Raw genomic sequence first — 25638 nt, forward strand, 5'->3', positions numbered from 1 at the left:
TGTATTTCAATGCCAGTTATACTAGGCAGTAGCTGTTTACATTTTGCAACTTCCTCGAAGCTTCTTTTCAACTTGGCTGCCTCTTCCTAGCCTCCCAGGCCAGGAGAACAAACTAAAAACATCCACTTCTGTGTCCATATTTGTGTTGTCTGTAACCTTGGAAGAGCCATACACAGCTCTTGAGAGAAACAGTGGGAACAGTGGTGCTTCTACATATACGTGGATAAACTGGAGCACAACCAAATAAAGTCAGTCTCACCAAACTTCAAAACTCAACCCTCGACTTTCAGATTTCTTAGTAAATGCCAAACAACAACAAAATGGTCAAAACTGGAAAAAATACACATAGGCAACACAGAAGAAGAGAACCAGAATAGGCAATAAAAATTTGAAAAGTTGTTTATTCTCTCTAGTAATCAGGAAGATGCAAACTGGAGCAACAGTGAGATACAGTTTTATGGCTGCTAGAAGGACAAAGATGTAAAAGCCTGCTAATACCAGGTGCTGCTTAGAATGTAAGGTTGACAAAACACTTAAGCATTGCTGGTAAAGGTATAACTTCTGTAATCCCTCTGAAGATTTCCCCAAAGAAGCTCTTGCATATGTGTACAATAGAAATGTTTGTTATAGATGGTTTTATTCTAATAGCAAAAAATTGCCAACAACTCAAACATCTGTCATTTGGGGATTAGATGAACAAAATTTGGTATGTAGTACGACACTATATATAAAATGAATGAGCCAGATCTATAGATACTGATTGAAAAACAACATTGAGGGGCGCCTGGATGGCTCAGTAGGTTAAAGCCTCTGCCTTCGGCTCAGGTCGTGATCTCAGAGTCCTGGGATGGAGCCCCACATTGGGCTCTCTGCTCAGCGGGGAGTCTGCTTCTCTTCCTCTCTCTCTGCCTGCCTCTCTGCCTACTTGTGATCTCTGTCTGTCAAATAAATAAATAAAATCTTTAAAAAAAATAAGAAAAGAAAAAGAAAAACAACATTGAATACAATAATGGGTTGCAAAATTAGGCATATTATATGATTTTGTTTGAGCCACCTTTTTGAAAGATGAAAGTACTATGTCTTGTTTATAGATTCATATATCTCTCTCTTTTTAAATTTTTTATTTTTTTAATTTCTTTTCAGTGTACCGAATTCATTATTTATGTACCACACCAGTGCTCCATGCAGTACGTGCCTTTCTTAATACCCACCACCAGGCTCACCCAACCTCCCTCCCCCTGGCCCTTCAAAACACTCAGATTGTTTTTCAGAGTCTATTGTCTCTCATGGTTCGTCTCCCCCTCCAATTTCCCCCAACTCCCTTCTCCTCTCCATGTAGTGAAAAGAAGGGCCATCTGTACCCCAATGTTCATAGCAGCAATGGCCATGGTTGCCAAACTGTGGAAAGAACCAAGATGCCCTTCAGTGGACAAATGGATAAGGAAGATGTGGTCCATATACACTATGGAGTATTATGCCTCCATCAGAAAGGATGAATACCTATGTTGTATCAACATGGACGGGACTGGAAGAGATTATGCTGAGATTCATATATTTCTTAAGAATGCATTGCTAGGGAAACCTGGGTGGCTCCAGTTAAGTATCTGCCTTCAGCTCAGGTCATGATCTCAGGGTCCTGGGATCGAGCCCCACATTGGTCTCCCTGTTCAGTGGGAGCCTGCTTCTCCCTCTCCTGCCTGCTGTTTCCCCTGCTTGTGTTCACTCTCTCTCTCTCTCTCTGACAAACCTTAAAAACCTTAAAACGTTAAAAAAAATGCAATGCTAGAGGTTGACTCCGGGGAGGAAGGGCAGGAGGAAGAAGAATGGGGCTGGAAGGAGAGAGTCCAACTTAATTTTCTTAATTTAATTTTTAAAAGGGAATATCCTCAAATATTAACACTTAGCAGTTTTTATCAGTGGTTCTCAAAATGTCTTTTGTCTCTGGGCTGATAGTTTGTGGCATCACCTGAGAGCTCTGAGAAATAAAAATTCTCAAGCCCTACCCCGGATCTGCTAAATCTGAAACTGGGAGGTGAGGCCCAACAAACCGTGTTTAAAAAGCCCCACACTGCCACTGTTGCAAACGACAGAGATATGGATGTTTACTATCTTATTCTCTGTGGTTTTCTGTATTTTTAAAATTCAGTGTTAAAACGATCGATCTTAAGCTTTTCTTTCCCACTCTCCCAAAATCTTTCTAGGCTCTTAAGTTCCAGCTCCATAGCCAAAGGCTTATTAAAAGCGTAAACTTCTTACTGCTACATAAAGTTCTTAGATGTGGAAAGATCACTTAATATCAAGCAAATGGCCGAGAAAGAAAATGGGCAGATATAGTTAACTGTTATTCGAATATGAATTGTCGAGTAAGTACATCACCCTAAAAAAAATAGTTGATCCCTCTCTCCCTTCTCCCATTATCATTGACAGCAACTATCTATCAAGCATTTAGTGCATTCAGGACAAAGCAAAGTACTGATGCTACAATAAGGCAGAGATATAAATCATGTCCTTAGAAGGCAATCTAGTTGGAGAGCCAGGGTGAGAGTAGAGGAAATGAGGTTAAAAATGAGAATACCTCATTGTGAAATGTATGTCATACCCAGCTGCCATACAGAATTTCAGAAGGGTTTGAACGGAAGTTTTTTGTAGGCTCAGCCTCAAGAGAGAAAGGGGAAGGTAATATTTCAAGGAATGATGTGAACAAGGTCACTGTAGCGTTCTAATTCAGAGAGCCATTGAAGTGATCTTAGTTCAAATTGGGGATGTGGAATTGGTCATCAATTTTTATCCTGTAGATGGGTGGAACATTAAAATATTTTGAGTAAAGAGGTAATTTGTCTGTGCAAAGCAGTGTCCCAAGAAGATAAATCTGGCATAAGTGTCAAAGGTCAACTGAAGGAGGAAAAACAATTAGCATTGAGATGTCAAGGCTTTCAAAGAAAGTGAGGATTTAAATGGTGAAACACAAGATACAGTATGGGATGAGAAAAAGTGAAAAGGCAATGAATGATTCTAACAGAATGTATTAGTTTCTTATTTCCTCTGTAAAAAACTACCAAAAGTTTAGTGGCTTAAAACAACACAGAAGTATTATCTTATAATTTGGGATGCCAGAGTCTTAAATAGTTCTCACTGGGCTAAAATCAGGGTGTCAGTAGGGTTGTGTAGGGAACACAACCCTGTGTGGAGTTTTAAGGGAAGAATTTGTTCTCTTGCCTTTTCCAGCTTCTGGAGGCTGCCCACATGCGTTGGTCTGTGGCCCCTTCCTCTCTCCTTAAAACCTGGAGCAAACCATCTTCAAATCTTTGACTCTGACTCTTCTATCTCCTCCTGCTTTCCCTCATAAGGATTCTTCTGATTACAGTTGGACCCAGCTAGATAATTCCGGATAATGTCTCCATCTCCAGATCCTTAAGTTAATTGCATCTGGAGAGCTTCCTTTTGCCATTTAAGGTAACATTTTGACAGGTTCCAGGGACTAGGATGGGTACATCTTTGGGGCACTTTATTTTGCCTACCTCATGGACTATGGCCATACTTTGATAATTGCCTAGGATTTGGAAGAGAGATGAGAAAGCCCTGATTGGTCATACCAACCCTGTCACTTACAGTTTGCTCTCTTGTGAAATGGAAGGAGAAGGCCATGTACAGGTGGGATTTTCTTCCAAGCCTAAAACCTTGACTAGAATGTCAGGCCATGAGGACATGGATTTTGTTCACTACTGGGTCTTCATAGCCTAGAACAATGATACATGAGGTACTCCGTGATTATTTGTTGAATAAAATATTTTTTGTTGAATGAATGACCGAGTTATGAAAAAGTTTCAGTAGAGCACTGGGGAGACTTCTCCACTGGCTCCTGTACATATTAAATTCTCATTTTCTTGGTGAAGTAAGATGTCAGCTCAGGTTATAGGTAGAGATATTCCACGGATGGGAGAGAGGGATAGCTAAGATTTGTAGAGTCTTTTCCTTTCGTCCCTTGCTTTTAGCCTCCATGCTGAGTATCCCTTGGAACTGGGAGTGAGGAAGTGTATTGAGATTGATGTATGGCCTCAGTAAGTGTCTGGGGCAGCTGCTGATTGAAGAAGAAATTGCTTACTGTGGCAATGATCATTTGCCCCTGAATTGACCAGCTGTCACATTCCACACTGTTCACTCAGCAAAAGTCAAGTCTTGCCCTTTGCATTCCTAAAAGAACACTTGACCCTGTGAGGACATAATATCCATTTATGCTGTGGAAAGTGCCAGTAAAATAGAAAACAGAAGCTTCTTTGTGCTTAAAAAAATAGCATGGAGTACAAGCGTGTGAGGGCCCAGGTAGCCAGCAGGTAGGTATTGTGACCGGGCTTTCTGGTGCGGAAGCTAATAAGTTCAGGGACTTTGCCTCTCAGATACGAGGTCTGACATACACTTGTCATCAAAGCTGCCTTTCAAAATTGACATGTAAAAAACCTATGGTTAACAGTTACTTTGCTTGAAGACAAAGAGCTAATTTGTTTAAAGAAGCAATAGATGACAGAGGAAAAAGATCAGTGCAAGGAGGGCAGAGGGTGCTAGTTTTGCTTAGGATCCTTGAAATTCAGAGAATTAAACTCTTTTTGATCTTTTACTGAATTATGTGACCTTGGACAGACACTGTGCCTTTTCTCCTCTTTCTACCTGTTTTTATCAGTGCTATTTTAAAAATATCACCCATCTATCTGGGGATAGAGGCATATGTTACATATTAGATGTATTTTCTTGGTCTAATAACTTGGTCTAATAACTAACATGCCTATTTTTAAATCAATTTTATTTAATTAGTTGTCTGTTAAACAAATTAACCTCTAATATCTGAAATCTGTAAAATTATTAGAGAAATATTTGGTTACCAGAAAGGATAAAAAATCCATCATTGGAAATCCTCATTCCATGATATTGCCTAAAAGTAAATATCTTGCTCTAATGTTAGGAGGGAAAAAAATCCCAAATATAGTAAAGATCTGGTGTTCACCGGGTACAAAGTGTGTTTTAAAGCCTATAAACAAGACTCGTCAGTTTGCCAGACTGTATAGATTAGATGCAGAAGAATCTCCCTCCACAATTCTGCCAAAAAGTAGAAGATAAAATCTCACCAAAAACAGTTTTACAAATTGCAGATGAGCTCGTGAAAGGGAAAACCCCCAGGTGTCAGAAACAGAGCAGAACCCAAGATAAGAAATGTGAGCATGGAGTATTGGCCAGATGGGGTCACAGAGGTCTGAGATTCAGGAGGGAGATAAATGTCTGGGGATAGCATCTGCAGGCCAGGGCATGTATCCACTCTGTGGGAGTGAGAGGGTGGGGCAGGGAGCTGAAGCCTAGATGAGCAGTGGTTCCATTCATGAAACAGCCTAGCAAACTCCACCAGCAGCCAGAGAAAGCCTCAAGGAAGCTTGCCTCCTGTCTGCTGCTGTGAGAGAAAGAAGAGACGCCTGTGAACCATAAGAGCACAAGCTTATACCATACACTGGTATGGGGTTCAAAGTCACATCCCCAGGACAGTGCCAAGACAAACAGGAAGTCATTGTGCATGGACACTTCATGACTCAGGAAACATGGGACTCCCATGCAAAACAGTCCCTGCTAAAGACGAACTTACAGGCAAAATTAAGTGTGTTCAAAGAGATGAAGGACATCGGGTACTAGTATTTATAGGAGAAGGAGGAGGGTACCTGGGTGGCTCAGTCAGTTGAGCCTCCAACTCTTGATGTTGCCTCAGGTTATGATCTCAGGGTGGTGAGACTGAGCCCTGCTTTAGTCTCTGGGCTCAGCATGGAATCTGCTTAAGATTCTCTCTCTTCCTCTGCCCCTCACACCATCCTAGGTAGCTCAGTTGGTTAAGCATCTGCCTTCCGCTCAGGTCATGGTCCCAGCGTCCTGGGATCGAGTCTTGCATTGGGCTCCCTGCTGCACAGGAAGTCTGCTTCTCCTGCCCCCTCTCACTTGTTCTCTCAATCTCTCTCTGTCTTCTCTGAAATAATAAATAAAGTCTTAAAAAAAGAAAGAAAGAAAGGAAGAAAGAAAGGAAGAGAGAAAGAAATCCCAGAATGGAAAATTGTTATTGAACTGTGTGAATACTGTTGGGTTGGTTGAACATTGTGAATAATGGCTGATATTTAGTATGGTTTCAAGGATGTTGTTCTTTCAACCAGAGAGAAAACTTTGCAGCCCATAGTTAGAAAAATGCCTACCGTATAAACGGTCCTGAGTGCCAAACATGCAGATTGAAACCAAAGTTGAAATTGGCCTGCAAGTTCTAATTAAGGGAGAGCTGAAGGGATCATCCAAGTGTAACAAAGAAGCCTTGTTTGAAGTGCTCTTCTTAAATGGAGTAGCTGCAGACCCACTGGGAACAGGCCACGCTTTGGTTCTGCTCGCTGACCCACCTCTAAAACATCTCCTCCCTTCTCCCAGCTCTCCCCTCCCACCCTGGGGGGTCCACAGGTCACTGACTAGATTTAGGGTATCTGTAGCCGCAGCCTTGGACCACGGTGTACTCTTGGGCCCGCACCAGCTCTGCCCTCATTCTCAAGGGACTCTAGTGATCTAAACAGACCATCAGTACCACTTCTACTAGAACTGATTCCAGAAAATATGTAACACAGCCCATCTTCCTCTTTTCTTTTAAGACTTAGAATTAACTGTCATCCCACTGTCAATTTATGGTGACATCATGATCGACTAAAATGCCAACATAGTTTGACTGGTGACCATTTAATAAACAGCTAGCTTTCTGTGTCTTTATATTTTTGAACGAGCAGGAACTTTCTCTTTCCTTTCTTGCGTAGTACTTACCTCAAACAGCTCCAGGTACATAGAGCACATCAATACATACTTTTCTATACTGTATAATTATCTGAGAATTTTTGTTTCAGAGTCTTTTTAACTGTTTGTATACTTATCTTCCTTAAAATGAAGATTTAAAACTTAAGTCTTTTTTTATAAAACCATTTATTAAAGACAAATAAAAACCCAAATGTTATCGTTTCTGAGAAGCTGCCTCTTTGACCATATTATGTGACCTCTGCAGTCTCTTAGCAGTTTGTGGGCACCTCTACCATCAAACTGATCACCCCATGCACTTTAAGTGTTTGTTTAGGTATTACCTGTTCTTTTTTTTAATTATTATTATTATGTTCAGTTAGCCACTGTATAGTACATAATTTGTCCTTGATATAGTGTTCAGTGATTCAGTAGTTAAGTATAACACCCAGTGCTCATCACAGCTTGTGCCCTCCTCATACCGATCACCGTTACCCCCTCCCCCCACCCTCCCCTCTGAATCCCCCAGATTGTTTTTTGGGATCCATAGTCTCTCATGGTTTATCTCCTGTCCGATTTCTCCCCCTTTGGATTTCCCTCCTTTCCCCTATGGTCCTCCATGCTATTGCTTATGTTCCACAAGGGTTAAACTGTATGACAATTGTCTTTCTCTGCTTGACTTACTTCCTTAACATAATCCCTTCCAGTTCAATCCACATCAGTGCAAATGGTGGGTATTCATTGTTTCTGATGGTTAAATAATATTCCATCGTGTATATGTACCACATCTTCTTTATCCATTCATCTGTTGAAGGGTATCTCAGCTCCTTCCACAGTTTGGCTATCATGGACATTGCTGCTATGAACATTGAGGGGCATGTGCCCCTTCTTTTCAGTACATCCATATCTTTGGGGTAAATACCCAGTAGTACAATTGCTGGATAAAGATAAACTCAAAATGGATGAAAGACCTCACTATGATACAGGAATCCATAAAATCCTAGAGGAGAACACAGACAGTTACATCTTTTACATGAGCCACAGTAATTTCTTTCATGACATGTCTCCAAAGACAACTGAAACAAAAGCAAAAATGAACTTTTGGGACTTCATCAAGATACAAAAAGCTTCTGCACAGCAAAGGAAACAGTCAGTAAAGCTAAGAGGCAGCCCATGGAATGGGAGAAGATATTTGCAAATGACATTACAGGCAAAGGGCTGATATCCAAAATCTATAAAGAACTTCTCAAACTCAACACTCAAAAAACTAATAACCCAGTCAAAAAATGGGCAGAAGACATGAACAGACATTTCTCTAAAAAAGACATACAAATGGCTAACAGACACATGAAAAAATGTTCAATCACTAACCATCAGGGAAATACAAATCAGAACCACAATGAGATACCACTTTACACCAGTTAGAATGGCAAAAATTAACAAGATAGGAATCAACGAATGTTGGCAAGGATCTGGAGAGAGTGGAAGCCTTTTACATTGTTGGTGGGAATGCAAGTTCGTGCAGACATTCTGGAAAATAGTATGGAGGTTCCTCAAGATGTTAAGAATAGAGCTACCCTATGACACCAGTTCTTGACTCTGACCTCCTTCAGAGTAGTCTTCCTCCCAGTTTTTATCATTCCTCCATACATAGTAGGCACCTCAATATTTGTTGGGTGAATGAATAAACACTTGAAATAACCAAATTACACTGGTACCACTGTATATCAGACCCCAGTGATCCTCAAGTGGCTCCTGTCACTTATACTCAAGTGACTATATCTGCAATCCAGGTATTTTTTACCTTAGACAGAAGTTTTTGTATGCATTTAGTCATTGAGATTGGAGCATCTAGAAATCGGTTAGCCATTTTCAAGAGCTAAAGAGAGTATAAAAATAAGGGAGAGTTGAACTAAGGACAATTAAAAAGGTACAAGATAAATGGAGAATTCTTTTTTTTTTTTTTTTAAACATCACTTTACTCTGCATGGTGCCTGGAGTTAAGGTGTTGAGATGACCAGGAAACTACATCGGGCAATCCATTTCCCCTTCCTTTTCTGCTATTCTAACAGGGAATTTTATATCCTAGTCTTAGAGCTAAGGGACTTAGAAGGAGCTGAGGAAAAAAAAAAAAAGGAGGAGCAATATATATAAAAAAACAAGGATTTCATGGAGGGAAATTATTCTTATTCTACTGATGTTAAATCGCAAAAGCAGGGAGAGAGTAGAATTTATAAAAGAAAGAAGAAAAAAGTAAGTTTTTGAGGAAAGCAGGCTCCCCGCTGAGCAGAGAGCCCAATGCAGGGCTTGATCCCAGGACCCTGAGATCACGACCTGAGCCAAAAGCAGAGGCTTTAACCCACTAAACCACCCAGGCACCCCGAAAAAAGTAAGTTTTGAAGGCCTTTAAAACACTAAGGCAATAACCCAACTGAAGTTGGTACACAGGTAAGTAAAATACAAAAAGATGAGAAAATTCTTGCAGTGTTGCTAAACCTTTTGTGGAAACTTAAAACATATTCCCAGACAGAGTTTTAGTTCAGTCTTCTCAAGATATAGTTTATCTTTGATCCATTTGAAGTAAGACTCAGCCTGCTAATTCCTGTTTGTGGTTTTTCAAGGAAACCACCTCTCCCAAAACCAAATCTATTGAAGGCAAAATAATTTTTAAGGTCAGAGGTTTCAAAAGACGTTGGACTACCCCCATTACATTAGGAATTATTTTTTACCCTAATTGGCCACAGGGTCCTGTTTCATTTTTAGTAAAAGAACATTTTTAGCCCATTTGAAATAATAAATTTAAAGGCAATATAAAGCGTTTATCTTATATTTAATTTGAGTGTGATAGAAATTGATGGTTTCTTTTGTATCCAAAAATCTTGAAAAATACTCACTTAAAATGTGATTGCCAATAACTCTTCTCACAAAGCAGGGTGAAATTACAGAAGCAAAAATAGTGGGACCCAAGAAGTTGACAACATTCGAATTCTTAGGAGCAAAAAAGGATGTATGATAGATAACTAACTCAAATGCTGAGGGGTTTTGTTATGGTTTCATAGCTTATTGTTCTTATTGTTATTTTAAAGCACACATAGAAATTCCTTTATAAACACATTTTGGTGAATTTATACCAATAATTACAGCCAATGAAATTATCACTTTTTTCTCCTATTCCAGGTTGTTGGTGTAGCCCAGGCCATCAACAAGAAATCAGGAAATGGTGGGACATTCACTGAAAAAGATGAAAAGGTACCAAAACTTGTGTCTGACATGATATCAGTTTAAGAAGATGTTTTTGCTTTATAGTGTATAGACCTCTAGAATTAGCTGTAGCTGAAATTGTTGATTACAAAAACCATTATGTTTTAAAATGATCTGAAGTGTTCAAAAGTCTCTTTTTCCCGTGGCTAAATACGGTGCTAACTTGAGAGTACTCGTGGTACCAGTCCTTGGAAGCCCCCCAGCTCCCTCCTCACTGTGCCACCAAGCCTCCTAGAGGCCTGTGTGCGTGTTGGGGCCATCTGGAGGGTGACAGGGTATTTTAACTATCCTATTTAACTTTCATCTCTGCTATAAAGAAATTCAACCCAAGTAAAAAAACCCTCGAAGCACTGCTCCAAGTTCAGCACTCCAGGTTGGCTAAAAATTGGAGTTGCCTCCCGATGAAGCAAATTTCAGAATGTTTTATAAGCTTTGCACTCAGACAGTGGGGCGCCAAGGTGTGAATTCCGGTGGGGTGAATTTAGCTTCAGAAAGCTATTAGAATTTAGCTTCAGAAAGAGCAGCAGTCAGCATTATTTTATTATTCTTCGCATCCAGTGCTGAAGGAATACATCCCATACACCACGTCGACATGCTTTCTGTTTAAGGCTGGAAGCCCCTAAACCTGTTTCTAACTTCATTCTGTCAGTAGGTTTTATTATTTCTCTTCTTGAATACGTAATTATAAGTATATCATGGGAACCCAATGAATTCTTCTTATTCAAGTCTGTTGCTATTTAAGTCACTCCCCTGAAAATTAGTTGGAGCTTTTGGACGACATTCGAACAAGACAGAGTTATTATTGTCTCCATGGTGTAGGCTGTATATTGGCACTTGTCTGGGTCCCCATGTCTTAATTGATTCAGAACATAGCAAGTACCTTTTAAAATCAGTATTGTAGACATCTAGTCTCCTATTCTGTTAATGACACCTGAGAATATTTGGTGGGGGAAATGGTTCTAGATTGACTTTATATTTCATCAGTTCTTTATATCCATATATGTAAACCCCTCTTGAAGGATTTGTGTTCTTAGGCTGTATCATCTCTTGGCAAAATAAATCTATAATTGTGAATAACGTTTGCCATGGAGAGACTTCTTTTAATCAATAATTAATATAACTGTGAGCATATCACCTTCGAATAGTATAATGAGGATGACAGATCTATGTTAAAACATATTTAAGCTAATATTTTATACAATTTTATATGAGACTACTATTGCCAATATTCTCAGGTAAGTGTGCTAGCTTTCATTTGCCCCAGTAGTGAGTTACAAGGTATTTATATGGTCTCAACACAGATCCAACTCTTAATATCATTCAGAGACTACACTAGATTTTGGATAGAGTGAATTTCAGTTTCAAATGATATAAAGAGATCTGTGTCCTACTCCCTTCCCTCTTCTTGTTAATTTGTAAGTAATGTAGGACTTGAGGAGACTGTGTTCGTACTTATCATCTATTTGTTGTGCTAGTTAGCTAACTTGCACTTGCTTTTCATTTGTTCTTAATTTTGTGCAGAATTAACATGTACCCTTTGAATTTCTAATATTTATTTCAACTGTAAACATTTTTGGGTGCTTTTTGTGTTTCAGGCAATATAACAAGGCCAGTTAGTAGACACTTCTTTTTTTTTTTTTTTTAAAGATTTTATGCATTTATTTGATGACAGAGATCACAAGTAGGCAGAGAGGCAGGCAGAAAGAGAGAGAGGAGGAAGCAGGCTCCCTGTGCAGTAGAGAGCCTGATGAGGGACTTAATCTAAGGACCCTGAGATCATGACCTGAGCCGAAGGCAGAGGCTCAACCCACTGAGCCACCCAGGCGCCCTAGACACTTCTTAATTTAGCTATTGTCTTACCTGTTTTCTAGGACTTTGCTGCTTATTTGGCATTTTGTGGTATTGTTCTTCATAATGCTCAACTCTATGAGACTTCACTGCTGGAGAACAAGAGAAATCAGGCAAGTCTGATGACTAAAGAGAGAATATAGAAATTGTTTCTTTAGTTGTTCAATTTTGTCTAAGTAATATATGTATATGATTTAAAATCTAGTTAATATTTTAGCTGGATTAGAAATAATTATTAGATAATTATAAATTAGATAATTATAAAATAATTAGAAATAATTATTTCCATTTTCTATTTTCCATGCTCAGTTGCCTTTTCACTGTTAGACAGTATTTCATTAACTTAACAGATGTGGATTTATTTGATTTATATCACTCTTTACTTGCTGTTGTCCTTATCCTACCAATATCATTATTTCTGTTTTAAGTTACTGGATGGACTGCATTTGTCATGTTAAATAAGGCTTTTAGTTCTTGCTCTCTCAACTAGAGACATCATCTCATGATTCCATGCTTTGTAAAATGAGGATCTTAGCATGCCTCATCTCTCCTTCCTAACTGCTACTCCTTACCTCTGCTTTTCCCATATGGATTTTTTCTGTTGCCCATGACAATAACATATATATTATACTACAATCATGGTTGGCTTTTAGTAAGTTTTGTCTAGTTTAATTCTAGAGTTGTGATTTAAAATAGAGTGTTTATAAGTACCATGACTGTGTAAATGTTGTTCTTATTACATTTGTTATATGACTTTTAGTTTTTCCTGAAGTTTCTGAATTGCATTCTTTTTTTTCCCCTTGATCTGTTTGCTAGTGTAGGTTGGTTTTTCCCCCCAAACTCCCCATTATTTAGGCATCCTGCTGAGTTCTTTTTCTTGGAGATTTCCAAGTTGAGGTTCTCTATTGTTTCTTTTCCAAGCTAAGCTGTTTCTCCCCATGCTTACTGCATAGGTGTCATCACAGAATTTTCCTTCACTGCTTTCTCAGAAGGATTCCATTAGTTATCCCCTGGATCCCATAACTCTTTCTTTCTCAGTTTGTACCCTTATTTTACTGCAGCACATTCTCAAATAATTACTTGAGAAAGAGTATTGATCAGGTAAGTTTTCTGAGTCCTTGCATAGTATGAAAATGCCTGTTGTACCATCCTGCCACTTTGGCTGGGTAAAAAATTCCAAATTGAAAAATCAGTTTCTCAGACTTTAGAGTGGTGCTTTGTCATCTAACTAACATCCATGTTGTTCTGACTCTTGGCTCTATGTAGATGTTTTTCTGTTTTGTTTTCTGTTTTTGTCTGTAAGCTTTTCAGATCATTTTTCTCTTTGCTTTTATAGTTTAATTTTATAGTCTGACTCTTTTTTTCATTCATCATGCTGGTATGATTCTAAAAATAAAAAAGTCATACTCTGTACTCACGGAGCAATCTTCTATCCACTATGGACATCCCTTTCCACCTGGAGACCCAAACCCTTCCATTTTATATAATTCTTTTTCATTATTTCTTTGATAATCCCTCTCTCCCACATCCCATTTTCTCTTTCTTGAACTTGTGTTAATAAGATACTGGATCTTCCATTGCCTTTAACTGTAGTTTCTTCCTAACTGTTGTCCCTGCTCCATTCTTGCCACCCATTAATCCAGTCCCCATGTTTACAAACATAGCCGCAAGGCTGTCATTTTCTTCCTGCAGTCCCATCACCGCGCAAGCTGCCTCTAAAGACACGCAGGGCTTCTGAGGTTCTTTCTCCACTTGACTCTGTCATCCCACCTCCCCAGCTCTCCTCTTTATGTTCTAGATTCTCTCTTAAGACTTGATTAAGATTTGCAGTGTGCTACTTTCTCTCAATTCAGTTGTTTTTGACTGAAGTATTTCCCTTCCCCACTTCATCTAAATAATTCCTGCTTATCTCTCGGGCCTCAGCTAGGATAGTATCTCCTCTAGTCAATTTTCTGTGATACCCTTTCTTCCTCCTCATCACACAAATATTTTGTGAGATTAGAAGAAGTTCTGTGGAATTCAAAGGAAAGTGAGATTACCAGGAAAAACACAAAAGGAGCTCTTATAACTTTGTTTTGGACAATATTACTGTGCTATGTGAAAATGCTGATAAATGTTGATCTCAGCAGTTGGGAACAACAGCAATATCAGTGTTATATCATGTATGAGATGCTGTTCAGAATGCTTTATAAATGTTTGGATATTTAGTCCTCACAATAGTCCTGTGATTTGGCATTATTTTTTACTGTTATTCCCATTTTTAAGGAACTGGCCCTACATCACAAAGCTTGCAGGAAGGGAAGGCAGGATTAGAAACAGGTGACTCTGGTTTTCAAGTCTGTGATTGTAACCACTGTACTAACAGTCAATATGGAGAAAGCTCTGTTAGTAAATAGAGACTTACATATTTAATACTTGAATGCAAACTTGGCTGTAACTTGTTAGATTATAAATAACAACTTATAAACCATATAAATCATTGTATTGCTTCAATAATTACAAATATTTACTAAGTAATAAGCTCTAAATTTTCCTGTTTAGGTGCTGCTTGACCTTGCTAGCTTAATTTTTGAAGAACAACAATCATTAGAAGTAATTCTAAAGAAAATAGCTGCCACTATTATCTCTTTCATGCAGGTGCAGAAATGCACCATTTTCATAGTGGATGAAGATTGCTCCGTGAGTACAGAGTATGACTTTTTTATTTTTAGAAAGACAGCAATTATATTCCTTAAAGTGTCGCTTTTAATCCTCACGTTAGCCTCAGATGTCTCTGAACCCCAGGTATATACAGTTGTGTATGCAAAGCCAATCAGAGTATGAGCTGTTCTGATTGAAGGGGGTAGATGGGAGGTTGGAGGATGCCTTCAAAGCACCCTTTCACCTTCTTGTCCCTCCACTGAGTGGTTACCCTGGGAATGTCTGTGTGCTGTTTTTGTCAATGGCCATACTTCCTTGATGGAGAAATACATTGTCCTTACAGTATGCAGACCCATCGTGATCAGGGATAGTGGTGCCCTGGTTGCTCTGAGCAAGTAGAGGCCCATTCTGAATGGCTTGGAAAAAATTTTTCTTTTTATCAGAAATTGTTTAGAAACCAAAAGGCATAGCCCAAGAGAGGCAGTATTATTAAAGGTACCTATCAGTCCTAAATCTTTTACCAGCAATGGAAAACCACTAACTGTTCTACTTGGTAGATTTTAATTCATTGATGTGTAACAGAAAGAAACAGATGTGTGTGGAGAGATGGAGTGTTCTCATCAAGTGCTGGTTACTTCTAGACAGGCCAATTGAGGTTGTGGTTAGAATCAGAGCTCCTAGCCTAGAGCCACTGTTCCTGGGATATTTCTTTTTGAGGTCATCATTTATTTTCTTTTTTCTTTAGACCTTGAAAATAGGCTCTTCATTGGTGGGGTAGGAAAGAGAGTGGGGATCACCACCACTGTGTGGTCAGTTGTAATCCATATATGATACCTGAATTGATGGGGTTTTGGGAAGTAGAATAATAGAAAATATGTAATACTTAAATTAAAATTTTTAAAATTGTTTTAGATAGTAAGACTGTAGTATATGACTCAACATTATCTCAGTCATTTTGAGTGTGTGTGTGTCTAATTCTTATTCAAATGAATATACCGTGTTATAAGGTAATCATTATTCTCGTAGTTATTATTTCATATTTTCAATCAGCTATAAAGTCCTTAATATGGAGATGATTACAAGTAGCCATCCTTTTAAAGTTCAGGTCAGAATTCATTAATGTAGCAAGTCAATTCACAATTTTTGCTGTGACCTGTTCTTTAGCATTTAATATTTGAAAGTTATATGTGAGGCACTCCTTTTTTAGACAACTTAAATGCCACCTTAATTAACATTCTTCTCATGCTTTTACCGGTGAACATCTTTTGTGGCAGTAACTGACTTGGATCATTGGTGCTTTGAAGTATAGCTCACTTATATGCCAGTTAATATATTTTGCTCACTTTTTAACTTGATTTTAGGAATCTAGTGTCTTGATTATCATTTATAGTATAACTTTTTGGTGAAAATTATTTCAACAACATGAGCAAAAATCCAAATGTAAGCAAGAAAAATACAGTACTCAGTTCTTCCCTCCCCAAATTAAATATCACTGTTTTATATCTTTATTCAGTTGTAAATACAGCATGGATATGAATATGTATTCTGTTTTTTTAATGTACTTTCCAAAGTACCTCTCTATGTTGTTAAAACCTTCACAATTATTTTCATTAAATATTCATAAAATATTACTGAATTGCATGTCTTTTAAAAAGCTCTAACAACGGCAATCAATGTATGCATAAAAGCTAAAACATGAGCATTTTGAATAAATAAGAAGAAAATTTGAAGCTAACATATTCATTAACACCTGCTAGAAGAACAAAAAAAAACGCGCAAATGAGCATTTTTGCAAGTGAGTCTCGGAAACAGTACGAACATGGGCAGCAGACCTGAGGCTGCCAGGCAGTGAGTACTTGTGTCAGTTTAGTCTGAGAATAAGTGCAAAAAAGATCACAAGTATTGGTGTCTTTCATCAATTCCACTGACTTGCGTGTGTATATCTAGATAAATTTTGTTAAAACATTGTCAAACTTAACTTCTCAGTCTGTGTTGTCGCTTTGTTTTCAGGATTCTTTTTCCAGTGTGTTTCACATGGAGTGTGAGGAATTAGAAAAATCGTCAGATACTTTAACAAGGTAAAATAACTCATTCTCTGTCTTTACCACAAGTAAGCTGACCCTTGAACAGCGTGACTGGACCTGTGAGGTCCACTGAGAGATAGATTTTTTTTTTTATAAATATAGTGCACTACTAGAGATGTCTTTTCCTTAAGTGATTTTCCGAGTAACATTTTCTTTTCTCTAGCCTACTTTATTATAAGAATACAGTATATGATTCATATACCATACAAAATATATGCCAGTTGATGGTATATGTTATCAGTAAGGCTTCTGTCAACAGCAGGCTATTGATAAAGTTTTGAGGGAGACAGAAGTTATCTGCGGGTTTTTCACTGTGTGGGGTGTCGGCACTCCTAACCCCTACATTGTTTAAGCCAGTATATGTAATGCTGGCTACATGGTTATTTCATGACCTGTTTAATTTAAGACATAGAAGCTACTTGCTGCTTCAATAATTTTATTTGTGAAAATACTTAACTATTTGATGACAGAGTTCTAGGATTTTTTTCTCCTGCAGTTGACTTATAGGAAAATTGCTAAAACAGTGAATGGTGTTCAGATTAGTATAGACCTGGGTATGGTATTTTTGTGAACTGGCTCATTTAAGATCCATAAGTCTGTATTGCAGATACATGTTTCATATTGGATAGTTGGATTCCAGCATGCAATTCATATTGCATATTGGACCCTCACTGGAAATTTGATAGGCTTCTGAACAAACTTCTCTTTGAGTCTGCTATGGAATCAGCCATGGGGATTTAATTAACAAAAGAAGGAAGCCCATGAACCCCATCACACCAATAGCCATCTACCCAATGACTAGAATCAAACCAGATCTCTATTGCAGGTCATTTCTTTGTCATTTTTTTTTTTTTGTAACTTAAGAATTTGTATTAAATTTTTGTTGTTGTTAATTATTACATGGATAATAGAAAGTTTGATATAATTGAGGTTAGAGATCTTACTGCCCCAATTTTATTTGTGCTTTTCAAAGAACTTGGGAAAGGATTTAGACTAAACTACCAAATGTTCTTTCACAGATTCCCTTTTTCACCCTTAGCAAAAAACTGGCGTTGTTTGTTTAAGTGACAGAATATTCTAAGAAATACAAATCTGCCAGGATAAAGTGGCAGGAATTCTTGGGTATAGTGCTATTTATCATAATTTTTATTGTTCATTTGTTACCAATTATTTCACTTCCTAAAATCATTTGTCTGAAATTATTTTATCCCTAATTATTGATGTTATATCTAAAAGCTTTTTAACCATGGAAATAGAACATTGTCTTAAGTTTACTATCTGATATTAAAGTTTCATATTTTTTTCACTACAGTTGACCTTTTAGAGCATTATTTCATTTAGTGGATGGTGTTGCAATTAGCACAGTCTTCAGTAACCAAGCTCTTTGGTGGTAGCGCTTTAAAAATAACCTTTGACAGATCTAAACTACAGAACATTCTATGAGATAACTGGCCTGATCTTTTTCAAAAATTAGTATCATGGAACAAAATGGAGGGAAGGAATATCTTGGATATAACAGCCAAACACAGTGTATAAATCTTGGTTGGATTCTCATTAAAACAGCTACCAATGAACAGTTTTGGAGAACTATCGGAAATCTGAATAGGGATCAGGTAGTAGATAGTTGATGGGGAATTGCTGTTACTTTTCTTTGGAAATAGGAAGATACTGTGGTTAGTAGGAAACTGTTTTTATTTTTAAGAGATACATCCTGGTATTCTTAAGGATGAAATATTAGGATATCTGTACCTTACTTTAAAATGGTTCAGGTGGGACGCCTGGGTGGCTCAGCTGGTTAAGCTGCTGCCCTCAGCTCAGGTGAGGATCCCAGGGTCCTGGGATCGAGTCCTGCATCAGGCTCTTTGTTCAGCGGGGAGCCTGCTTCTCTCTCTGGCTGTGCCTGCTTGTGCTCACTCTCTCTTTCACTCTCACCAACAAACAAATAAATAAATAAAATCTTTTAAAAAGATAAAAATGGTTCAGGCAAAGATAAATAAGTACATATATCTAAATTTCATATATTTAAATAAGTATATTCACACAAACATATAGATAAAATACATTGGTAAAACATTAAAATTGTTGAATCTAGAGTAGGATATTCATTTGACTTTCAACTTTTTTTGTATATTTCAAAATGTTCATTAAAAATTTGAAGAAAATATTTGTAATAAAAAATTGGAAACAAGGGGCGCCTGGGTGGCTCAGTGAGTTAAAGCTTCTGCCTTCAGCTTAGGTCATGATCCCAGGGTCCTGGGATGGAGCCCCGCATCGGGCTCTCTGCTCAGCAGGGCGCCTGCTTCCTCCTCTCTCTCTGCCTGGTTCTCTGCCTACTTGTGATCTCTGTCTGTCAAATAAATAAATAAAATCTTTTAAAAAAATTGGAAATGAAAATCACTTCTGTAGAACATGTAAAGCAGAATTGCAAAACACAATTGTCTGAGTTTAGAACAGAAGACTAAAGTGCACAACCTGGTTTTGTTCAAGCCCTCTTAAGACTGACCCCTGGGATCAGTGTGAGGCCTGCATACCTGTCTTCCATCCCCTTCTCCTTATCTCTTTCATGTGTCCTATCTTCTCATGTCTTCCCTCAGCAAAATGGAGACACTATTGACCACAGTGACTTCAAGTTTAGTTGGCTAAGCGATTCTTTGTAAATAAAGATTCATTACTTCCAGACTATTATTTTAACAGTCTGATACAATGAAATACGTTTTATCTGATTAAAAGAATTTGAGGAGTTAACAAAGGGACAGATGTAACTTGGGGGCAGAAAGAGAATTCATTTAACTCATGGTACACCTGACTTAGGACTTTTTTGCTGACTTGGGCCTGGGGTGAATAGTCAAAAGTAGATAAACCATGTTCTCTCTAGAGATTTTTTTTTTACTACCTGGAGTTTTTTGTTCATAAAGTTAGAATTACATAGCTGACGTCTGCTTCCCTCTTGGCATTGCTGGTTATGACAAGTATCCCATTTCCATGTGTATTCTTTCCTAAGCCCCTCTGTGTGCCATTGTATTTTCTGGCATATTGGACATTTAGTTCTTTAGCTAGTATTGAGTCCTTTCTGAATATGTGATAGTAAGTCCATGTCTGGTGATTATGTGTGTATCCCTTTTAAAGGCTGGTATCTCCTGCCTAAATCAGTGATGAAGTTTCTTATTCCTAAGAACATTAATATAATTTTGATTTATGATGCTATAAAATTTTTGCTTTTTATAAGACATGTTTTATAAGACATGTTTTATAAGACACATATAAATATTTGATTCTTTCACTTTTCAGATTGCATCATGAATTGCTACATATATAAATATAAACATGTATTTTTAATGTGTTTACATATATCCATAGGTATGACAAAATTCTGGAATGCTATAGCCTATAAATAATATGAAAATAACACATGACATAAATGATATAAAATGACCATATATGGAATTTAAGAAACAAATGAACAAACAAACAGACAAACCAGAAAACAGATCCTTAAATATGGAGGATAAATTGGTGTTTGCCAGAGGGGAGGTGGTTAGGAGATGGGTGACGTAGATAAAGGGGATTAGGAATGCACTTATCTTGATGAGCACTGAGAAGCATATGGAATTGTTTAATCATTATATTGTACACCTGAAACTAAGACAACACCGTATGTTATAGTTGAATTTAAAAAGTAAGATCAAGAAAAAGTATAAAATGATGAGTTATCTATATTTACCTTTGAATATTTGTACAGCAGCATAAGTCTACATAATTACATTTTATATACTGGCATTTTGATTTTATTACCAATTCAGCCTGGTCCTCTAATTATTGGTAGCTGAACAAGGCCATTTGGTGTGATAGTGACCTCTACTGGTAAATATGCATTTTAAATAAGTGTAGTCTTACTCGATTTATTTCTGATGAATACTGTGTTCCCTCTCTGCAGACAAAACAAAAGGTATTTTTCCATTTTTTAAAATCATTCCAAGACAGTTTTAGTATAAAGATTTTTATAAAGGATACATAGGTCAGTGTGATTACCTTAAAAGAGAGTAATTTAATGGATCATTTTAACTAATCCATTAAATAATTTTACAGTATTGAAAAGTATTCAGTAATGCCTTATATCAGCTAGACATTTTATTTCTTTTAAAAAAATTTTTTAAAAGATTTTATTATTTATTTATTTGAGAGGGAAAGGGAGCACAAGCAGGGAGAACAGCAGAGAGGGAGAGGGAGAAGCAGGCTCCCTTGAGCAAGGAGCCTGATGATGCAGGGCTGGATCCCAAGACCAGGTCATGACCTGAGCTTAAGGCAGACCCTTACCAACTGAGAACCCAGACACCCTTTGAAGTTGGCCTTTATACTAATAATCAATAAAAAGTCTTTAATTGATATAAATATACTTTATTATTTTAATAAAAATGAGATATTAGGCCCAAGGTTGCCAAACCTCTGAATTAAAAATGATGTGTGGTGCCTTCAGCATTTTGACAAAGGACTGAATTGATAGTGACACTTTACCAGCAGACTCTTTATCACCTTGCTGAAATTATTGCTAGAATTCAGGACTCTTCGATGCTCATTCTTAAACACTTTGCCAATCCAAACATTCTCCCATGAGATGAAATGCTAGGCAATTCTATGATGTCAGCAGTAAGCAAATCATTCTTTTAGACCAGCCATTTCAGCTGAAAAGCATTGCTCATTTGGTATTTGTCCAACCAACCCACTAATTATCCTTTATAAATTAAAATAACACGTTGAGGACGGACTTGCAATGTTAAGCATAAAACTAAAAAATAAATATTCAGGGTGAACATTATACATAATTATCAGAATCATATCGTCAGTGAGATAAAGCACAGGAAGGTTTTGGGACTTGGGTTGCCTACAAATTTCAGAAGGGAAACTAGCTCATTTCCAGATGGCGGGACGTTTTGGAGTTTCTGTGCCTCTATTCATAAGAGCCACCCAATTAGAAGAAAAAAATGATATTTTAGTGCTGTAATTCCATGTCAGTTAACTTGATGTTAATTTATAAATGCACATCTTTATCATAAAATGACAATTACATAGAATTAATTCTTTAAATCTTCTTGGAATATGTATACTGGTAACACTGTAAAAAGTACTATTAAAAACAACTGTGCATACGGAGTAGAAAAAGAGTGTAGACTCTAAAGTCAGGCTGATTGAAATTTAAGTTCCACCATCTACTAGCCGTGGGGCATTTTGTAAATGAATTAACCTCTTAAAGCCTCAGTTTCTTCATCTGTAAAATGGGGATACTGATAGCAGGATTGTAGTAAGGACTAAATGAGATAATGCACACAAAATGCTTCAGAAAATTTTGGCACATAGTATTAAGTCAGTATGGGCTGCTATTACCGTGACTCTGATGTACTTTTCTGTCTTTGGCTTATATAACATGCAATGATTCCCATTTAGTTCTAAAGCACAAAAATTTCTCAGTGAGCCCCAGCTCCATGTCCCTGTCTCTCCAAGGATATACTCATGTACATTCCATTGAGAGCCACTGTGCAAAAAGCTTTAGATGTCAAAATTAGCCCAAGTCCTCCAAGAAAAAATGTCAAGACTGGATTAAATGTACAAGAAATTTATTTGGGGAATCCCCTGTAAGAATAAAAGGATACAGAGCTAAGAGACCTGTGGATCTCCACACAAGTCTGACCTAGAGTGAAAAAGAGGGAAAAGAAGGGGAGCAGAGGAATGGGTAAAAGAGGTGAAGGGGGGAAGTGGGAGACACAGGCTTGCAGTTATGGACTGAATAAGTCATGCAAATGAAACATGCAGCATAGGAAATATAGTTGTATTGTAACAGCACTGTATGGGGACAGATGGTAGCTACACTTGTGAGCACAGCACAACATACAGAGTAGCTGAATCCTGTGTTGTACACCTGAAACCAAAGTTAACATCGTGTGTCAACTATACTTCAATAGAGAGAGTGTGGAGGTAGGTGAAGAAGGAAGGAGTGTTTTGTAGATGCATCCTGGACAGCTGAGGAAAGTTTGGCAAGACATCTGGGGAGACTTCTGGCTGGTCTCCTGTCAGAAGAGTCCCAGGTCTCCCAGAAGTGGACCTGCCTTCATATCCCCACTGGGCTCAGTCTTCATCTGGAAGCAGCTGTAGGAGGTGTGGTCTTCATCAGGGCCCTGGGATCTAGATAGAGTTCAGTAGCTAGAGACACCCATCAGAGGTGCTTCCTATAGTTGGAGCTCTGAGAGGCACGTGTTTAAGGCCACCATAATACTCCTGTTTTGCTTTGTTTTTTCTCCATTTTATTTTATTTTTCTTTTCAGTGTTCCATGATTCATTATTTATGCACCACACCCAGTACTCCATGCAATATGTGCTCTCCCTAATACCCACCACCAAGCTCACCCAATCCCCCTCCTCCCCTCCAAAACCCTCAGTTTGTTTCTCAGAGTCCAGCCTCTCATGGTTCGTCTTCCCCTCCGATTTCCCCCATCTCACTTCTCTCCATCTCCCAACGTCCTCCGTATTACTGCTTATGCTCCACAAATAAGGAAACCATATGATACTTGACTCTCTCTGCTTGACTTATTTCACTCAACATAATCTCCAGTGCCATCTATGTTGATACAAAAGTTGGGTATTCATCCTTTCTGAAGGAGGCATAATACTCCATTGTATATATGGACCATATCTTCTTTATCCATTCGTCCGTTGAAGGACATCTTGGTTCTTTCCACAGTATGGTGACTATGGCTCTTGCTGCTATGAACATTGGGGTACAGATGGCCCTTCTTTTCGCTACATCTGTATCTTTGGGGTAAATACCCAGTAGTGCAATTTCAGGGTCATAGGGTAGCTCTATTTTTAATTTCTTAAGGAATCTCCACACTGTTTTCCAAAGTGGCTGCACCAACTTACATTCCCACAACAGTGTAAGAGGGTCCCTCTTTCTCCACATCCTCTCCAACACTTCTTGTTTCCTGACTTGTTAATTTTGGCCACTCTGACTGGGGTGAGGTGGTATCTCAGTGTGGTTTTGATTTGAATCTCCTTGATGGTTAATGATGATGAAAGTTTTTTCATGTGTCTGCTAGCTATTTGTATATCTTCTTTGGAGAAGTGTCTGTTCATGTCTTCTGCCCATTTTTTGATGCTTTTGATCTTGCTGAAGTGTCAAAAGTTCATTTTTCACTTTTGTTTCCTTTGCCTTTGGAGTCATATCTTGAAAGGTATTCAAATTGGCAATGAAGAAGCCAAACTCTCTCTCTTCGTAGATGACATGATTCTTTATATGGAAAACCCAAAAAACTCCACCCCCAAACTACTAGAACTCATACAGCAATTCAGTAATGTGGCAGGATACAAAATTATGTACAGAAATCAGTTGCTTTCTTATACACTAACAATGAAAATATAGAAAGGGAAATCAGAGAATCGATTCCATTTACTATAGCACCAAGAACCATAAGATACCTGGGAATAAGAACCAAAGAAGTAAAGGATCTATACTCGAGGAACTACAGAACACTCATGAAAGAAATTGAAGAAGACACAAAAAGATGGAAGACCATTCCATGTTCATGGATTGGAAGAATAAATAAACATTGTTAAAATGGCTATACTGCCTAGAGCAGTCTATATTTTCAATGCCACCCCGATCAAAATTCCATTGGCATTTTTCAAAGAGCTGGAACAAGCAATCCTAAAATTTGTATGGAACCAGAAGAGACGCCGAGTTGCTAAGGAAATGTTGAAAAAGAAAAACAAAACTGGGGGCATCACGTTGCCTGATTTCAAGCTTTACTACAAGGCTGTGATCACCAAGACAGCATGGTACCAGCACAAAAACAGACACATAGACCGGTGTAACAGAGTAGAGAGTGCAGATATGGACCCTCAACTCTATGGTCAAATAATCTTCGACAAAGCAGGAAAAAATATACATTGGAAAAAAGACAGTCTTTTCAATAAATGGTTGGGAAAATTGGGCAGCTATGTGTAGAAGAATGAAACTCGACCATTCTCTTACACCATACACAAAGATAAACTCAAAATGGATAAAAGACCTTAACATGAGGCAGGAATCCATCAAAATCCTAGAGGAGAACATAGGCAGTAACAACTTCAACACTGGCCACAGCAACTTCTTTCAAGTATGTCTCCATAAGAGTCCTGTTAGTTAAAGAAGGAGTTCCATATTCTTTGCATTGCTCTTTCAGAATAATCCACTGTCTGCCCAGGCTAACATCTTCAGCCTGAAACCATCACTTTATTCCTAACAATCTATTTCGTGTTTCCCAAATACCCATAGATAGAACTCTTGCATTTCAAAGATGTGTTTTATGCTGAGGGGTTTTTTTGTTTTGTTTTGTTTTTTTCCTGCTGGAACACCCTCCCTTTCATCCCTGATGTGTTTCTCCACATCCTTAAATCTTATCCCGCCTTTTACACATTTCTCTAATGCTTCCTCTTCCCTAATCCTCTCCATGTAGGTGTTAGCTGTTGATCTGCTCCACATGTGTGGTGCTTGCATTTTGCCAATTGCATTAGCAAGGATTAGGCTTGACTGCAAATCATAAAAGCTCCCAAACAGAAGTAGCTTAAACCAGAATGCAGTTTAATTACTCTCTCCTCAAAAAGCCCAGAGGTCAGCAGCCCGGGTGCTGCAGCTGAGCTCCCCAAAGCCTCAGGCCCCCAGGCACTTTGGGGCTTTCTATTCCATGTCTCTAAGGTATGGCCCTTGCCTTCCTTGTCAGGGATGTAGCTCCTCTCGTCGCAGCCATCTTTTAAAGGGGGGGGGGGGGGAGTGAAAGAAAAGGCAGAGAGTGTGCAACATCTTTCTCGTACATGAGTTTTCTAGAAGCCGCCATATGTCTTCCTACATCTATTGACTAGAATTTCCAGTATGGTGGCTGGGCAGCACAGTGTTTGTTCTGGGTGACTGTGTGTCCAGATAAAGACGAACGGAGGAGAGTTACGGAGGGACAGCTGGCATCCTCAGCACTGGACTCTACCCAAACAGGACAGG

At 38.2% G+C, this 25638-nt stretch overlaps 1 protein-coding gene across 4 annotated transcripts in view; it reads left to right on the forward strand.

Moving 5' to 3' along the window:
• Window positions 1-25638, forward strand: part of PDE5A (phosphodiesterase 5A) — a 151363-nt gene that overhangs the window by 50915 nt on the left and 74810 nt on the right. For all 4 annotated transcript variants that reach the window (XM_044224106.1, XM_044224108.1, XM_044224107.1 and 1 more), the window contains exons 4-7: window positions 9964-10035; window positions 11919-12008; window positions 14437-14574; window positions 16546-16613. In XM_044224106.1, the coding sequence (XP_044080041.1) occupies window positions 9964-10035; window positions 11919-12008; window positions 14437-14574; window positions 16546-16613 (368 nt within the window). The remainder of the gene's footprint in view (window positions 1-9963; window positions 10036-11918; window positions 12009-14436; window positions 14575-16545; window positions 16614-25638) is intronic.

The sequence above is a fragment of the Neovison vison genome, chromosome 11, assembly GCF_020171115.1.
Source record: "Neovison vison isolate M4711 chromosome 11, ASM_NN_V1, whole genome shotgun sequence".
In the NCBI taxonomy this organism is placed as follows: Eukaryota; Metazoa; Chordata; class Mammalia; order Carnivora; family Mustelidae; genus Neogale; species Neogale vison.